The sequence below is a fragment of the Acipenser ruthenus genome, chromosome 19 (assembly GCF_902713425.1).
Source record: "Acipenser ruthenus chromosome 19, fAciRut3.2 maternal haplotype, whole genome shotgun sequence".
In the NCBI taxonomy this organism is placed as follows: Eukaryota; Metazoa; Chordata; class Actinopteri; order Acipenseriformes; family Acipenseridae; genus Acipenser; species Acipenser ruthenus.
The window spans coordinates 3,591,456-3,606,705 of NC_081207.1; the positions used below are offsets into that span (position 1 = coordinate 3,591,456).

At 40.8% G+C, this 15,250-nt stretch overlaps 1 protein-coding gene across 7 annotated transcripts in view; it reads right to left on the reverse strand.

Annotated features, from left to right (window-relative positions):
• Positions 1-1,813: 1,813 nt before the first annotated feature.
• The window catches only part of LOC117424646 (brain-specific angiogenesis inhibitor 1-associated protein 2-like), a 49,531-nt gene continuing 36,094 nt past the window's right edge, over positions 1,814-15,250 (reverse strand). The window contains exons 9-15 of one of the 7 annotated variants that reach the window (XM_058992374.1): positions 14,741-14,945; positions 14,400-14,601; positions 14,109-14,174; positions 13,551-13,710; positions 12,283-12,317; positions 5,342-5,389; positions 1,814-3,996 (exon numbers count right to left, since the gene is read on the reverse strand). In XM_058992374.1, coding sequence (XP_058848357.1) covers positions 5,362-5,389; positions 12,283-12,317; positions 13,551-13,710; positions 14,109-14,174; positions 14,400-14,601; positions 14,741-14,945 — 696 coding nt within the window. In that variant the 3' untranslated portion in view covers positions 1,814-3,996; positions 5,342-5,361. Of the gene's footprint in view, positions 3,997-5,341; positions 5,390-7,312; positions 10,105-12,282; positions 12,321-13,550; positions 13,711-14,108; positions 14,175-14,399; positions 14,602-14,740; positions 14,946-15,250 lie in introns of those variants that run through there. The other 6 variants (XM_058992372.1, XM_058992373.1, XM_058992371.1 and 3 more) reach the window with 6 other exon arrangements.

The following is a 15,250-nucleotide window of genomic DNA, read 5'->3' on the forward strand; positions in this document are numbered from 1 at the left end:
AGCGACTGTGGTTGCCCCCCCCCCCCCCCCCAGTACAGTACCGGTGTGTTCATTTCAAAAACAGGTTCACTACTGCCGTCTCCTTTCCCAGTGCTTACTCCCATACAGAGCATGTGTCAAAAATCGTTGGTCTAATAAAAGCATTTTTAAAATATCTTAAAATTCAATCTCTGTGACCTATTCTTATGTACTCCCATTTCTTTAGGTCTTATTTACTTTTTATGGTCATACATGGACACATTTGCATTCTGGATCATTGGCTTTGTTGGAGCTGGTGTTGTTTTTAACAGCAGTCTTGATAGTCAGAATTCAATCCAGAATGGCTGTAGACAGTTCATGTCTTACATCTGTTTTTAACAAGGTTCATCTGAGAAAAAAACTTGTTCTAATTTTTGCAGTACTGTGTGGCAAAGCCAACATATTAATGGCAAACTTGGCAAGTGTAGGACAACGTGTCTCCGCTAGGTGTAGACAAGAGCGCAATTCTGTGCCAGTTTTCATCAGCCGCCAAATCCCATTAAGATCCGTCAAGTCAATCTCTTGGTACAGCATAAATTCAATTTCTAGGCTATCCAGCATATTTTCAAGAACAATCTGTGGGGAAAAGCATTGCAAGCTGGACGATAGCTCCCAAACTCACTGTGCTTTGGCTACTTGGTTGAAGAATGAATACTAATTTCAGCACATTATTGTTAATTGGCATTGTTTCTTTGATACCTTTCACTGCCATCAAATAAGGTGTAGGTATATGTCATTCAAGGTGATTGGAAAGCCAAAAACCAATACAAATATAACATCATTTATATGACTGACATTTTTGGTTATTTATGTGTTTACAGACAGTGTTAAAATGTGGCTTTTTCTTATTGGATATCCATAAATGTACAGATGGTTTGCCCCCCTCTCCCCTCTCCCCTCGTCTTTGTGTAAAAGGATAGAAGTACACCATTGCTGTTTAAAGAATAAAACCTCTGGACAGTGCTGCTTATTACCAGCACCACACCCACTGAGCAAGTGGTTTAGCAGCCCAAGGTCCCAACCACTAAAGGTGCCATTTCACAATAACGCTACATATTTACAGACTATTTTTCATTAGTTCACACAAACCATATTTACCTTATAGTCAATGAAAAAACAACGTCTTCCATTGAAGTGAGATGGTACAGTGGGCTAATTCAGAACTATACTGTGCTGTTCTCCTTGGAGGTGTGGGTTCAAACCCACCTGATTTCTACCTTTATTTTCAAATACTTGGATAATTTCCTATATAGGCAATGATAAACAAAATTTTTCCATGGAAGTGAGATGACACAATGGGTAAATTAACTGGTATGCTGTGCTGTTTCTCCTTGGGGAACTGGGTTCAAAGCCAGCTGATTCCTTCCTTTATTTTCAAAGGAAGGGTTAATTTCCTATATTGACAATGATGAAGAATGTTTTTTTCCATGGAAGTGAGACGGCACAGTGGGCTAATTCACTAATATGCTGTGCTGTTCACCTTGGAGTACTGTTTTCAAATGTAACCCATCCCTTACTTTATTTATAAAAAAGACCAGCCCTGCTGGTGTCCGCCCAAGCTCACTAGGCGCCTGGCTGGTAGGGTCCGCTGTTGTCCCTTCTGGTTTTGCCTCCCTAACCCTAACCCTAACCCTAACCCTAACCCTGTCTGCTATTTTGAGTATTTGAAGACCCCCACCCACATCTCCCATCTGTCCAGATGGTGGCACTCAGGAGTTCCCTCATTGGAGTAATCGTATCACTTTCTAAACCACTGCTGATTAAAGATTATACCAGGCTGTTCACAGCAAGTGTATTCCTTAAAAGTTGACAGATTTGTTTTATTTTTTTTATTTCCCATAATTTACATGACATAACAGTGACATTTGTTGTACGCGCACTCAATGACAAAAACGAGGTGGTTAGCATAATACAATTAAAACAGTTTCAACTGATAACCATTTTCTATATAAATCAGTAAATGCAGTTTTTGTTTCAGAACAATGAGAACAGTAAAAATGAAGGCACAATCCACGTCTCCTCCTGATGACATCACCATTTAAGAGAGAGGTCCTTTCACTGAAGCCTGGAATTCAGGCCATATAAAGATGACATGAAACACTTACCAAAAAAACAAAAATTTAACAAAGATGCATCTTATACCAGCTTGTCTTTGGTGCCTCCTGCTGTTTACATTACGGAACTACACTTTTACTCCTGTCTCAGTGTCCAACTCTTTGATTTACTTCTGTATTTATTTATTTATTATTAACATTTATTAACATAACCCTAAACAATAAAGTTCAGGGTGGCGGTATGAAACACAGCCCGTTTAGATTAAAATAGAACCCTAGGGTCACTCTGGTGACTGCAATGAGAGTCTGATTTCCGTCCCTGGAGTCACATGTATGGTATGTTCATCCTGATCAACTGAGGCACTATGAGCCATTTAGTTCAAGCACAGGATCGCAGCACAGTGCCTCTCTCTAGCACGGTGGCAGTCTACAGTAAATATGGCATTCTGAACAGGACCATTCTTATTATTAACAGTGGTGTTTAACAATGAAAACATACGTAGACAACACCACAATTTTCTTTCTTGATACAAACCTTCTTTTTTTTTTAACCCTATTACAGGGCATATACAGAGCAAGAGAGACATGCAGTAGAATTTCTTTTTTTTATTATTTTTTTTTAATCAAGATTTTCTATATTTCATAATAAATTAATTTATTTGCCTAGCATGGTCATAAATAAAAAATAAAAAAAATAAAAAACAGCTTCAAATAGCATGTATGCAAATAAAAGGCTCTCTGTGGTTTCCTGCTCTGTGTAACTGTTCCAGATGCTATTGCTCTGGTTTATAAAACAGGACTAAGGTGCAGTGGGCTAGAACACAGCTTTCTTTGGGATACTGTTGCTTAGCGGACCTGCATTTTCAAGCCTGGAACCTTATTTTGAATACTTACAACAAAATTCAGAAGAAAACTTAAGAGGTTAAGTTTCGTGGTATATTTACGTAACTAAGGAAATGTCTCTAGTAGACCATTTTGTTGTGACAAGTGTCAACGTAATTGAAAATAAAAATGCTTGCGGTTTCACTTCGATTGTATGATTGAATGTTTTAAGTTTTAGATCAAAGTACACTTTTATCTTTTAAGCTTGGAAACGAATACAAAGTGACAACTCAAAACTGCCCATAGTCGTTAGTAAATCACCTAGCACCAAGCTTTGAAACCCAGGTCCGGTCAGTACTCAAAATTGGGGGGTCCCTCCTGCCCACCCCTGTAAGGGGGACTCTGTCTTTGGGAGGGCAGGTTCCTGTATGGGCTGGACAATTCCATTCAAGGAAGCCCCGGATTGGCTGAATTCCTTCCATTCTGTGGTTCTGCTACACAGCTGCTGTGGCTTTGGGAGAATCAGGAGGGGTGGGGGTGAGGGGGCAATCACCCTCCCTCTTGAGGCCCTCATACCCCCTGGGGTAAAGTGGGGGTAAAGCAGAACTGTCCATCCTGACAGAAGACCACATATTCCAAAAGCTTATTACCAGAATTCACTAGGAGGGAGGCAGCCATACTCAGTGATGGCTGCATGTAAATTGAAACTACATGCAATCTTCATATAAAAATCGCCCAAAGGCAAAAAAAAAAAAAAAAAATCTAACAAACAAGCTATCAGAACCCCCACTGATTTCATTGCCTAGACGGATTTACAGCTGCAAATAGCAAGATGGCCCTTTTTGGAATAGTATTCTAATGGTACCATATGCTCTCTGTCTCAGAATATTCAGGCTTGACAGGGAGCAAAGGGGATGATGCAGGAGTGAGTCTAGCAGCCCCTCTCTCTCCTCTTCCTTGTGTTGCTAGGGTGTGCAGGATGGGCAGTGTGGTAGGGTGGGCTAGGGCAGTTCCCAGGGCTGGACAGACAGACTAGTGGATAACTGGTGCAGATCTGTCATCAGTGATGGTTGGTTTTAGTTGGATGTCCGTAAAATGATTTCTGTGGAGAGAGAGAGAGAGAGAGAGAGAGAGAGAGAGAGAGAGAGAGAGAGAGAGAGAGAGAGAGAGAGAACCACAAACTTAGTGTTTACAGGCTACTTTATCAACTGCCATAGAAGTCGAAAAGCTGCTGCTTAGGTGGTAGGGGTTTTGTGTGAATAAAAAACATGTGCCAATATGTTTGGTGGTTAGCGATTAAGCTAAGACCATGTCAATGTGTAAGCCAAATCATTCAGGTTAGTGTGGGTCTAGAGTAGGGATGGTGTCATAACCAAGCCTTTAAAAATCATTCTCACCTCACCCATCATTAGCACAACTGTTCTCTCATAAGTGCCTTATCATTTGCTGTAGATTGATTCGTAGTCCGGATTTTATTTTAACTTCAGGGTGAAAACTGAGCACGAAATATAAATGGGCTTGTGAGATTGTCTTTATACTAGCAAGATATTTTAAAAGCCTTGGTTATTGCTCCCTCTACTGGTTTTAAAAGAGATTTGTATATAGAACATGCTACCTAGTGGTTACACATACCAACAACTTTTTTGTTGATCAAAGCCAGATTCAAGTTTAGGGGACTGGTGAAAAAATGTCCCTGGAGTGAAAGGTTGGGCTTATGGCATCTTTGGCACGCAGTATGTGGCAGAGTACATTACAATATTATTATTTAGCAGACGCCTTTATCCAAGGCAACTTACAGAGACTAGGGTGTGTGAACTATGCATCAGCTGCAGAGTCACTTACAATTACGTCTCACCCGAAAGACGGAGCACAAGGAGGTTAAGGGACTTGCTCAGGGTCACACAATGAGTCAGTGGCTGAGGAGGGATTTGAACCGGGGACCTCTTGATTACAAGCCCTTTTCTTTAACCACTGGACCACACAGCCTCCTATTATACAATTTGTGTTTGTAGTGGTCTGCATGGGAATGCCAAAGTGGCTCCTAATTATGTGAATGGGCACCACACAAGGCAACCAGGACAAGACAAATCAAAACACCCGAGACAAACCCGTGAGTGGACGCCAGTGTCAGTGAATAGGCAAGTCATGTGACTGAAGCAGTGAAGTGATTGAACCCAAAGATGGAACACCGAAGCAACCAATCACAGAGGTAAATTCATTAATGCAGAATGGATCAGGAAGCACCAAAGTAGAGAATTTAAGGGTCTGCGGATCAACAGGTGAATCCAAAATGAAAAACAGGATACATGAGGGAATGCGTGGAAGGGAAGGGGACATGCAGCAGACAACAGTAGTCAGAAGAGCCGGGAATGAGAGTTCCCCCTGCCAACCCCCAGACCAGAGTGGAAGTGAAAGAGCGAGTGTGCCAATGGAAGCTGCAAACTTACTTAAGTCCTAGACAGCAGTCTCAGAACCGGGCGACTTCACTAAGAGAACTGAAAGGGAAACAAAATTTGCTTGGTTTGAACTTGTGCTCCAGTTACTCCAGGTTGACAAAACAAAACACAACACACAGACCCCTGGTCAGAACTAGTCCTGGATTCATTAGGTAGTCCCATGATTAGTGCTGTGTAATGAACCATTTGGAATGAGAGCATTCTTCATGGTATTAAATCTCATGGGCAAGGTGTTGATGAGACGCTGTCATCTTCACCTCTCAAGCCCCAGCGATAGCTGGATTGGGGTTCCTCATATTGAATAAGATACCATTACATCTTTAAATGATTTGTTATTCAAAACCATAATCATTCTAAAGAGACCAATACCACCCCCACAAACACAATGGCAGAGACACCTAAAACAAGCAGTGAAAAGTGCCTCTGGTGACCAGTCTATTCAGGTTTCATTGGAATTGAATTTCATGCTGTATTTTTGACATACAAAAACCCAAGAATACATTTTCTTACAGAAATTCAGGATTGATTGAAAACATGTTATTAGTTTGTGTCTTGGACTATTTAGGCCTTTCTTTGTATTAGTACACTATTGCAGTTACAGGGAAGGTAATAAGACTCCTGTTCCATAGCATTTTCATCCATTTCAGGTTCTACTATGAGCTTGATAAGCCGCAGTGTATAGTAACAAGCTCAGATGTGTCTTATTAAACTTGTAGTAACACCAGGAATGGAATAGGAGTCTTATTCCCTCCCTGCTATTGAGACGTACTGTACCTGTGCTGGCCCTGTGGGGACACAAAGGAAATAAATTAAGAGTTTTATTTATTTATTTATATATATATATATATATATATATATATATATATATATATATATATATATATATATATATATATATATATATATTTTTAATGCCTTGCTTATATTTTAGAACTTGTTTTGTAAATGACCGTCTATGCCGTTTGACACACGACAAAGAAACTTGGGGATAATATATTGTACAGTAGTGAGTGCTATTGCCAAGGCAAATTGCTGGTAAAAAAAGAATAAATAAATAAATCACAAAACTAAGGATATGCAAAACAACCATTTGCCATTTTATTAATAGCAGTAGCTTTTTTACTTTGCTGCTAGTGCCACCTAGAGCTTGAATATTGCAATTGCACTATAGTCTTTACAACCCAGTTCAAAAGCCCACACAGAGCTGTCTCCCATCATCTTGCTGTACAACCCACAACTTCCCAGTCAGTGACTCCATTCTGCTTCCCACAGATAGCATTTATCAAAGTGCTGGGAGTTACTCAAGTGGGATCAATACCAATGTACTTTTTTTTCTCCTTTCAAAAAGACAGAAGTTCAGGCTGCCTAAGCCTCCTGCACCATTACCAACAGCGCCACCCCCTGGTTAACTTTGAGAATGACATCTGTTTATCAAAGGGAGAAAAGGGAGATTGGCAAGCAAGCAGGCACACAAACAGACACACACAATACGCACTTACACACAGGGAGTCATGCAGATCAGAGGATGGTGTGAGGTATTGGTTTGGAAAAGAGGGGTTGGGGGGGGGGGGGAATCTATTTAGACCCCGCTCCAAACAGGCACACACAGTGACTGGGCTCCTCTCAGCTAATCACACACACAGCACCATTTTTGGGAACGACAAGGCGACACCAAACTGGTCTGTTCATGGGGTGGACCTACTGGGTGACATACCCTGGCTTGAATGCAGAATAACAATAATGCCATCTATATTAACTTCAAATAGGATTTCATTATTATTGTCTTTATCCGCTCAAAGAGCAAACTACTTGGTATCAGTTTGAGAAACGGTCTATAGACAAGAAGTCTAATATATATTTTTTTAACCAAGTTCCTGTATGACAAGTAAACTAATTTATATATATATTATATATATATATATATATATATATATATATCTTAACTATATGGTGCCATTTTATAATACATAGTAGACCCCTTATACAGCCATCTGAAATGTTTTTGTATCAGATAGCTTGTGTCACATTCAAATTAGCTATTCTTATTTAACCATTTATTATATGTGCACGCTGACCTGTTAAAAGGATACCAGCTTGTATCGCACAGCACCCAATACTACATTCTAGTGCACCGGTACGGACGAGTGGGCTACAAGGACGGCGATCAGATACAAGGGAATAAGCTTGCATGGCATCGTGAATCGCAAGGATTTTATTGAACAGTTATTGAACAAAATAATTGCAAAACTGGAAAGAGTTTCCGACTGATCGATCCAAGCTGCATTAAGACTACAGTACTGTAACAGACCCTTTTCACACACACACACACACACACACTGTTTGGATTGAAGATTCATTTAGAGACAAAACTTAACAGTAACGTGTGTTTGCTGCCACCTGAAGACGGACAATTTCAGAAAAAAAAAAACAACACAACACAAGCTGGCACGGAGTCACTACCAGAAATAGTGTTTATTTTCAGATTTTATTCAGATACTTTGATTTGTTTTCAGTAGAAAGTCGCCATACATTTAATACCAATCTTGTTACAGTTTTGGTGTTCCACAAAGCATGCGTTTTCTTTTTTACAACAATCAGATGTGTTTAAGAAAAACAATATTTACAGTATATATATATATAGCTATACATATTGTAATCGTTTTGCCGTGACACTTTGAACACCAACGTCATACCTTCGTATTATTTTAGTGGAGAAAGAAGAAGCAATGGCAGTTCCCAGACGTTCCCATTCTACTGCTTTTGTCTCTAAATTTATCAAAACAGAGATTAAAGATTGACAGTGTTTAGGGAAGACTTCAGTTCAACCACAATCAATCAATCAATCAATCAATCAATCAAGAAAAAAAGAAACATTTCTCTAAAGGGCGGCATTTCTGCAAACTTCAGAAACATCAGCAGGTTAAAACCACTTATTTATTATTTACAAGGAATCTTTAAATTGCACAAAAGACTTGTTACCCATAGCTGCCTAGAAGACAAACCTCCACTGCAAAATCCTCTTGTGAGAGAACAAATTCAGTTCTGTTCAAGACCAATAATGCAATTACACTTGGCACTCGCACGCTGTGTAGAAAAATACCACAATGATCATGTAAAGTGGATATTGTGACCGGACTGCCAGACTTCAGCTGTATTTCCAACCTTCCCTCTGATTAAATATAGGTGATAGCATTCTGCTTGGCCCATTTTTCCTGTGGAGTAACTCTTCTATTGACGTGCCTGTAGCTCTAAAATGGATTGGTGTGTGAAGTCTTATACGTGAATATATATTCTGATTGTCTGCCTTGCCCTAAGCCTAACTGACAAAAGAGTTGATGTATAAAAGAATTTGAATCTGCAAACCAGTTGTTGCTCAAATCGTCAATGTCGCAATAGGCAAAACTAGGAGTGAAAGGGTTGCCATCTGACTTGATCTGTCCTCGGTCTGAGCTGCCTGGACACGGGTTCAAGGGGGCGCCTCGATAGAAGACGAAGCAACAGCCACTCACTATTTTAGTTTTTCTTTTAATGAAATAATATAGTGGACCACTCAAATGGATTCAGGCTCATGATCCTTCACAAGACTTGCAGAACACTGCAGTGTAAAATGGGTTGGGGTTGCTTTCAGGATTAGGGTCAGTTCCAATTCCATTTTAAAACCAATTCCAGCACGTCACCAATCAAAATCACAATGAGCAGGATTCTGTTAAAATGGGTTTCTCACAGTGGCAACACAGTTACTTCCGCTGAAGTATGTTAGTCATGTGAAATTGGCTTCAAATTAATGCAGTTAGACAAAAACAATTATGTCTCTAAAACATCAATTCCTACGAAGAAATAGGAAATTGATTTAAAAAAGGAACTGGAAAATAGGAACTGACCCCAAACCTGGTTGCTATACCTACTGCTGTCTCTGCAAGAGGGGCCACTTCATTTTTTGCCTGATAAAATGAAGCGGAGGAATGTGGAGTCACCAGTTAACTCTTTCATGCATGAATGGCAGTTCCTTGGTTACTCAGTGTGCATTTTATCAGATTATTGCAGCTCCTTATCCAGAATTCAGAGCTACACTAGCAAGAACTGGAAAGATTGTATATTGGTGTGTGTGTGCCATTTAGACTAATTTAAAAATATCATAATGCAGTCCTTCATATGGTGATGAAAAATATATCAGGTAGCAAATTCATACATACAGTACATCCGAGGTATAATGATCACAGTTTTGTTTTTTAAATGGAGTACTCTAGCACCCTTTAGTTTTCCCTTAAAACTCTAATTTACGAACAGGGATTAAACATACAATATATATTTTTTTTCAGTGCGTAATATACAAGATGTTTGCTGCAGAATTATGCTAATGCTACTTAATGTCACATACAGTAATTATATATATTATATGCAAATGTATTTATTTAAAATGTCACATTCTGGGGTTCCATTATAAACTTATGTACATGCATGAAAGACAACAAATGATTACATCAGAGTAGTCCATTTTATTATTTACTTAAAAAAAAAAAATAGAAAGAAAGGTCCATATCCCGCAAGCTGAAAGGAGACCCCCGCTGGGCTGTTCTCTCAGACTCCCCCTCCCGGCCAGGCCCGTCTAACAGTAACGCAGCTAAAGGGAACGCAGGCAGAAGGAAGAAAGGAAGAAAGCAAGGAGGGAAGGGGCCTCTTCCAAAGCAGGAATCATGCCTGTCCTATTCAGGGCTGTCTGTCCTCATACTGTTGAAATCAATTTGCCATCGGAACTGTGAAACAAAAGAGGAGAGGAGAAACTGCCAGGTCTGACTTGCTCAGTAACGTGCAAACATCCACCATCACAGCACAGAGCACAGCACGGGGGTCAGGGGCATCTAGAAAAGGGAGTTGGGCCAGCGTTGGATCCTATAAAGGCTGGCTCCTCCTGGCCTTAGCCAGCTGCGTCTCGCAAGTGCATGGTTTTGATTAGTTTCTCTGTCCGCTATTTTGGAAGGATTGTATTTTTTCCCCATCAAAGTGCACAGTGCTTTATCGTTATTGCACTCGGATAACCACACTGCTCACGTGTAAAGCAATGACATCATTTTAAGGATCCAGACGAAAATGGCAGACAGACAAACCCGTTTATACAGGGGTTAGTTCAACACATCCTTGTGCCTTCTAGCTCCCTAGATGCGTCTTAAAAGCCTACACTAAAGCCAGCAATGTATGCAATGGGAGATTTACTCCCTTTGTGGTAAACGGCCCATAGAATAAATGGTATGGTCCACATTTCTGTAATTACAGATCACGCAGGGAAGCACTTTAGTTGTGGTATTTGTTTCATAATGTCAGTGTTTTATATGCAGGTGTGATACAAATACAAAGTAAAGAAGTGACGGCACTGTGCACTCCGACATGCTGCTGCACTTGGAGAAGCACAGGCAAGCATTCATTGTGCAGATCCATCATCATACATTCCCACCTGACAGACCTCTTTCATTCAGACCAGAAGTGGCAGGGGCACTGCTAGTTTAGCCTAGTCGTCCCGGTTTGTTTCTTTATTAACACTTTCTCTGTGGGTTCAACTGTGACCCCATGATAGCACAAGTAAACTAAATATCATCACGGAGAGCACTGTAGCGTGGCAGATCTCTTGTTCCATTTAAAAGTACTTTTTAGCTACAGTACAGGACTGTTTGGCTGTTCCATATTTGTTTATTTGCTTCCTGGACTTCAGAAATCATGTGCTATTGTGACTTTAACCACAGATCTCCGAACCATTCAGAATGCTGGTATACATTAAAATTAAGGGGTGGTTTGAAAAGCATATCCATGGCATTTGCAGCTGTATGTCCAGCACCTTCCCACCCCTGTTCAGCCAATCCACTTTCCTAATCAGCTTTAGGTTTTAAAAGAAAATGCAAAATACACTTTACCCTCTCTGTGTTATATTTATTTGGATTACTCCACTTTGTCACCCATATGTTTAATTAAAAAAAATAAATTCAACAGTCCTTTAAATGTTCCTTTGGTTCAAGACTGCACTTTCTTCTTTTAATGAAACTTTAGTTATGTGTCCTAGACGTGCTCTACTAACAGCTGTGTGTCCTAGACATTCTCTACTAATAGAGGAGTCTCACAATCGGGTTTAATGAAATGAGCTGCAAGCAATTCCAAATCCGATTTCTTTCCCAGGCAGCCTCTGCTCTCATTACCTCTCCTGGTCTCGCACTCCGTGCCGTTTCCTGGCAACTGTTCCTCTTGATTTAGAAAACCGTTTTGTAGGCACATAGGAGAACCAAGGAGGTAATCAAATCAGAGTGAAGAAATCAGAAACAAAAACCGCTAGCAGCTAATGTTTTATATCCGTCCCCCACCTCTGAAATGACTTCTAAATCCAGTATCTGATCTTTCAGAACAAGATTCTCTGTAGTGATTCTGACGACCTGCATAGTTTTGCAGGAACAAGGATCAAGTTGCCCACTCTTTCATATCCCTTGTACAGTGTTGGATTTCCCATGACTTACAGCTGCCTCATCGTAAACTATGGCACTTCTCCCAAAGCTCTGAATACAGCCTCTTGCTGCATTATTTCAAAGCAGGAAATAAATAAATAAATAAATAAAATACAAATGGGTCCAATACGTTACAGTGGATATTGCAGAAGAACCGAGATCCACTGTTGGCCATTAACCACCGACAATGGAAACACAACCCATGTTCAACCCTGATCCTGGAGAGCCGCAGGGTCCCGGTTTTAATTCCACCTGAGTTCTCAATTACTCAGTTGAACTTTTTTCTTAATTGGTCAACACTAACATTTTTTCCAGGTCTTTACCACTGATGATTTAAAAGATACCCTGAACTCCTGCAGGATTGTGGCTCTCCAGTATATTTTAAAAAGCACAACATTAACTAACTGGATTGCTTGAAAATAATTATAAAATAAATTGAAATCAGCTTACCTGGTAGCAAACTGTGACTCATAATCCTCAAGACCCTGCTAAAAAAATAAATAAATAATTGCAATGCAAGCCTTTTAAAAGAGCACTAGATGGCAGTGTTAAACAGACACCATTTGCATGATAAGCTGTTTTACATTCAAGTTAACCTTTCATTAAAAATTCCATTGCTTTATATGGGGGAAAAATGGCATCCTCATATGAGGTCATCATGCATTTGCATCTTCCATATGTCCCCATATAGAAACTAGAAGGGTGTTTTTTTCTTTGTTTGTTTTTTTAAATCCAGGTTTTCAAATCCATTTATTACCTCCTATTGGGACGAGCAACATCAGCACAGACCCACTTATTTGCTTTTTTTTATACTTCTTGGGATATGTACATATCTATACATTGCAGCAGTTCCATATAAAATATTTTCATATACTGAATTAATGTAAAAAAAAAAATACACAAGAACCAAAATAAATATTTTCAGCACAGTTAAAAAGGGGGTCCAGGTCGCTCATTTTTAGATCAACTCCCAAATAACCGAGGACATATTGTGGAGATGGAATAGATCATTGTTGTCTTACTGAATAAATGAAACAAAATCGCAGCACAAATATATAGCTGCGTGACACTAAGCATTGTCTTTTTGGGAGGCAGCAGTTAAAGCATGCCTGTCTCTCTTCATGCGCAAGGGTTTTCTGAAAATGTGATGTCATAAAATATAATATGCAGATATTTAAAAGAAAAAATATATATATCGTTTTCATTTAAAAAAAGAAAAAACTAAAAAAGGGAGGCAGTAATAATGTTAATAAAGCTAGTAAGAGGTACAAAATCAAAGCACTGGTTCAGGTTATCTGAATGTGAATTTTATTTTACATCTTACCAGCTAGGCTACACTTTCACTTTCATGAAAATAAATAAATACATTTCTAAAGCAAGATTAGGAGTGCTGGAGAGCTTATGAGCTGCAAGATGCTGTACTGTGGTAGCAGAAGAACAAATTTGTTACAACAGTGATTCTTTTAAAATTACTGATTACAGGGACTCAATTTAGAGAGCTCTGCTTCCTCTACAGTTTCAGCGCAGACAGGCGAGGTGCTATGAAGCTGTCAATACTCTGTGAGCTGCCAGGAGGGAGGGGTGGGTGTCAGGGTCCTGCAGGTACGTATCTGTTAGACGACAGGCACTGCTAAGTTGTAGGGGCAGGGGCAGGAGTAGGGGAGGACGGAGAGGTGTGCCAGGAGGGAGGGGGTGTCAGGAGGGCTGTAGGTACCTACCTGAGAAAAGACAGGCACTGCCACGCTGTAGGGGCGTGGCCGGGAGTGACCTGCGCTCTGCCCCAGGAGACGGGAGGTCATGCCATAGTCGGGAGCGGGCAGGGAGAGGTCATCCCGCTCCAGCAGGTTCCCTGTGCTGCTGCTCTTCCCATGGTGCAGGCTGCAGACACACAGAGACACACACAGGCAGGGTGAGCGACCGACCAGAGAGGGCATTTTTCTGCAAGGTAACAGTCCTTCTTAGGAGACGTGGGGACAGGTTCTGCTTTTGTTCTAGTTCAGGGCTTGCTGTACTTTTGTGAATAAAATATAAATCAAACCAGGTCTTGGACTGTTTCGACTAAATCCTTTAAAAAAGAGACTGGTCTGTTTATATTACTTGGGTATATGAAATCTGTTTAGATCAAATATTTTTTTCCTAGGGCAGGCTTAATAACACTGACTTTTTCCCTAGCCTTTCATTTTTATTGTTTTTTCAAGGGTTGGGGTTATGGGTTTTCTATCAAAATGTCAAATTCCATGTTTCTAGAGTACTGTAGTTTTGAGTAGCACACTTACTTCACATGGAGCTTGTCCTCATTCTCTGGCAGGACTCTGGTGTAAGAGAAGGGAAACCAGCCTCGCCTGAAACAAAACACCAAAGGAGTCAGGAGTCAGAGAGAGCCAGGCCCAGGGAAGAACTAGAAGGGCAGTTAGTTTCTGATTCCAGTTCTACACAGGAGGTATATTCTTCTTGTTTCACTAAATGATGCTGTAGTACGGATTAGAAGGACAGGCTCTAGGATAGGGAGGGGTCTCCCAATGACTGTAGGATCTCTGTATGTAGCCAGTCACAGAGGGGTTACTCACAGCTTGGTCTTCTCATTCTCCCCGTAATGCCAGCCATCTCTGGCCTCTGGCACAAGCAGCGTGATGATGTCGCGCTCAGAGAAGCTCAGCAGCGTGCCGTTGTTGCCCGCCGCGTGGGAGAAGACAGCTTGAACCCGGGTCCGCCCATTCTTCTCCAGCCCGGCTGCCATCGAGCTTGACCTCGGCAGGGTCCTGGTCTCAGCTGCAGAAAAGAAGGGATTTGAACACGTGCAGAACAAGTCATATTAAATTGATCAGAAGTCAAAAGATGGGGGTGGGATACATTTTGACCTCACTGGTTTGTGTGCAAGGGTTGAAAATAAAAACTGTCAAACTCTTACCCAGCTGGGGTTTGCCCTTGTGTGGCACTGCCCTGCGGACGGGCAGAGTGTTGGAGTGGACCTCGCTCAGCTGCCTCTGGCCCTGAGGGGGTGAGGGGTGTTTGTCCTGCAATGCCTTGCTCTCTGCCCACTGGCTGTAATCCTCAATGTGGCCTGGGCCTGCAGATCCATTCATCAGGGTTCCTCCATCCTGTCCCATCAGCCGCTGTGAACGCAGACACAGACATACACGCACATATTAATTGATATATGTTAGAGTTTAAATTGGTTCAATTTAAAAACTATGGGCATGGTTGAAACAAAGATCTGGACTGGAAGTACCAAGGTTGCCGATTAGCGGTTCTCACTCATTCCTCCATTACTGTCCACGTCCTCCGTTACCAAATTAAGCTGTCGACAGCTTTGCTTAGAGCTGGACCTTATTTGTTTTTAAGTTATATTCAACAAGTAAAGACCTCGTTTTAACAAGGTCTTGAATTACAATGGACTGAACTGGTGAGTACCACTGGT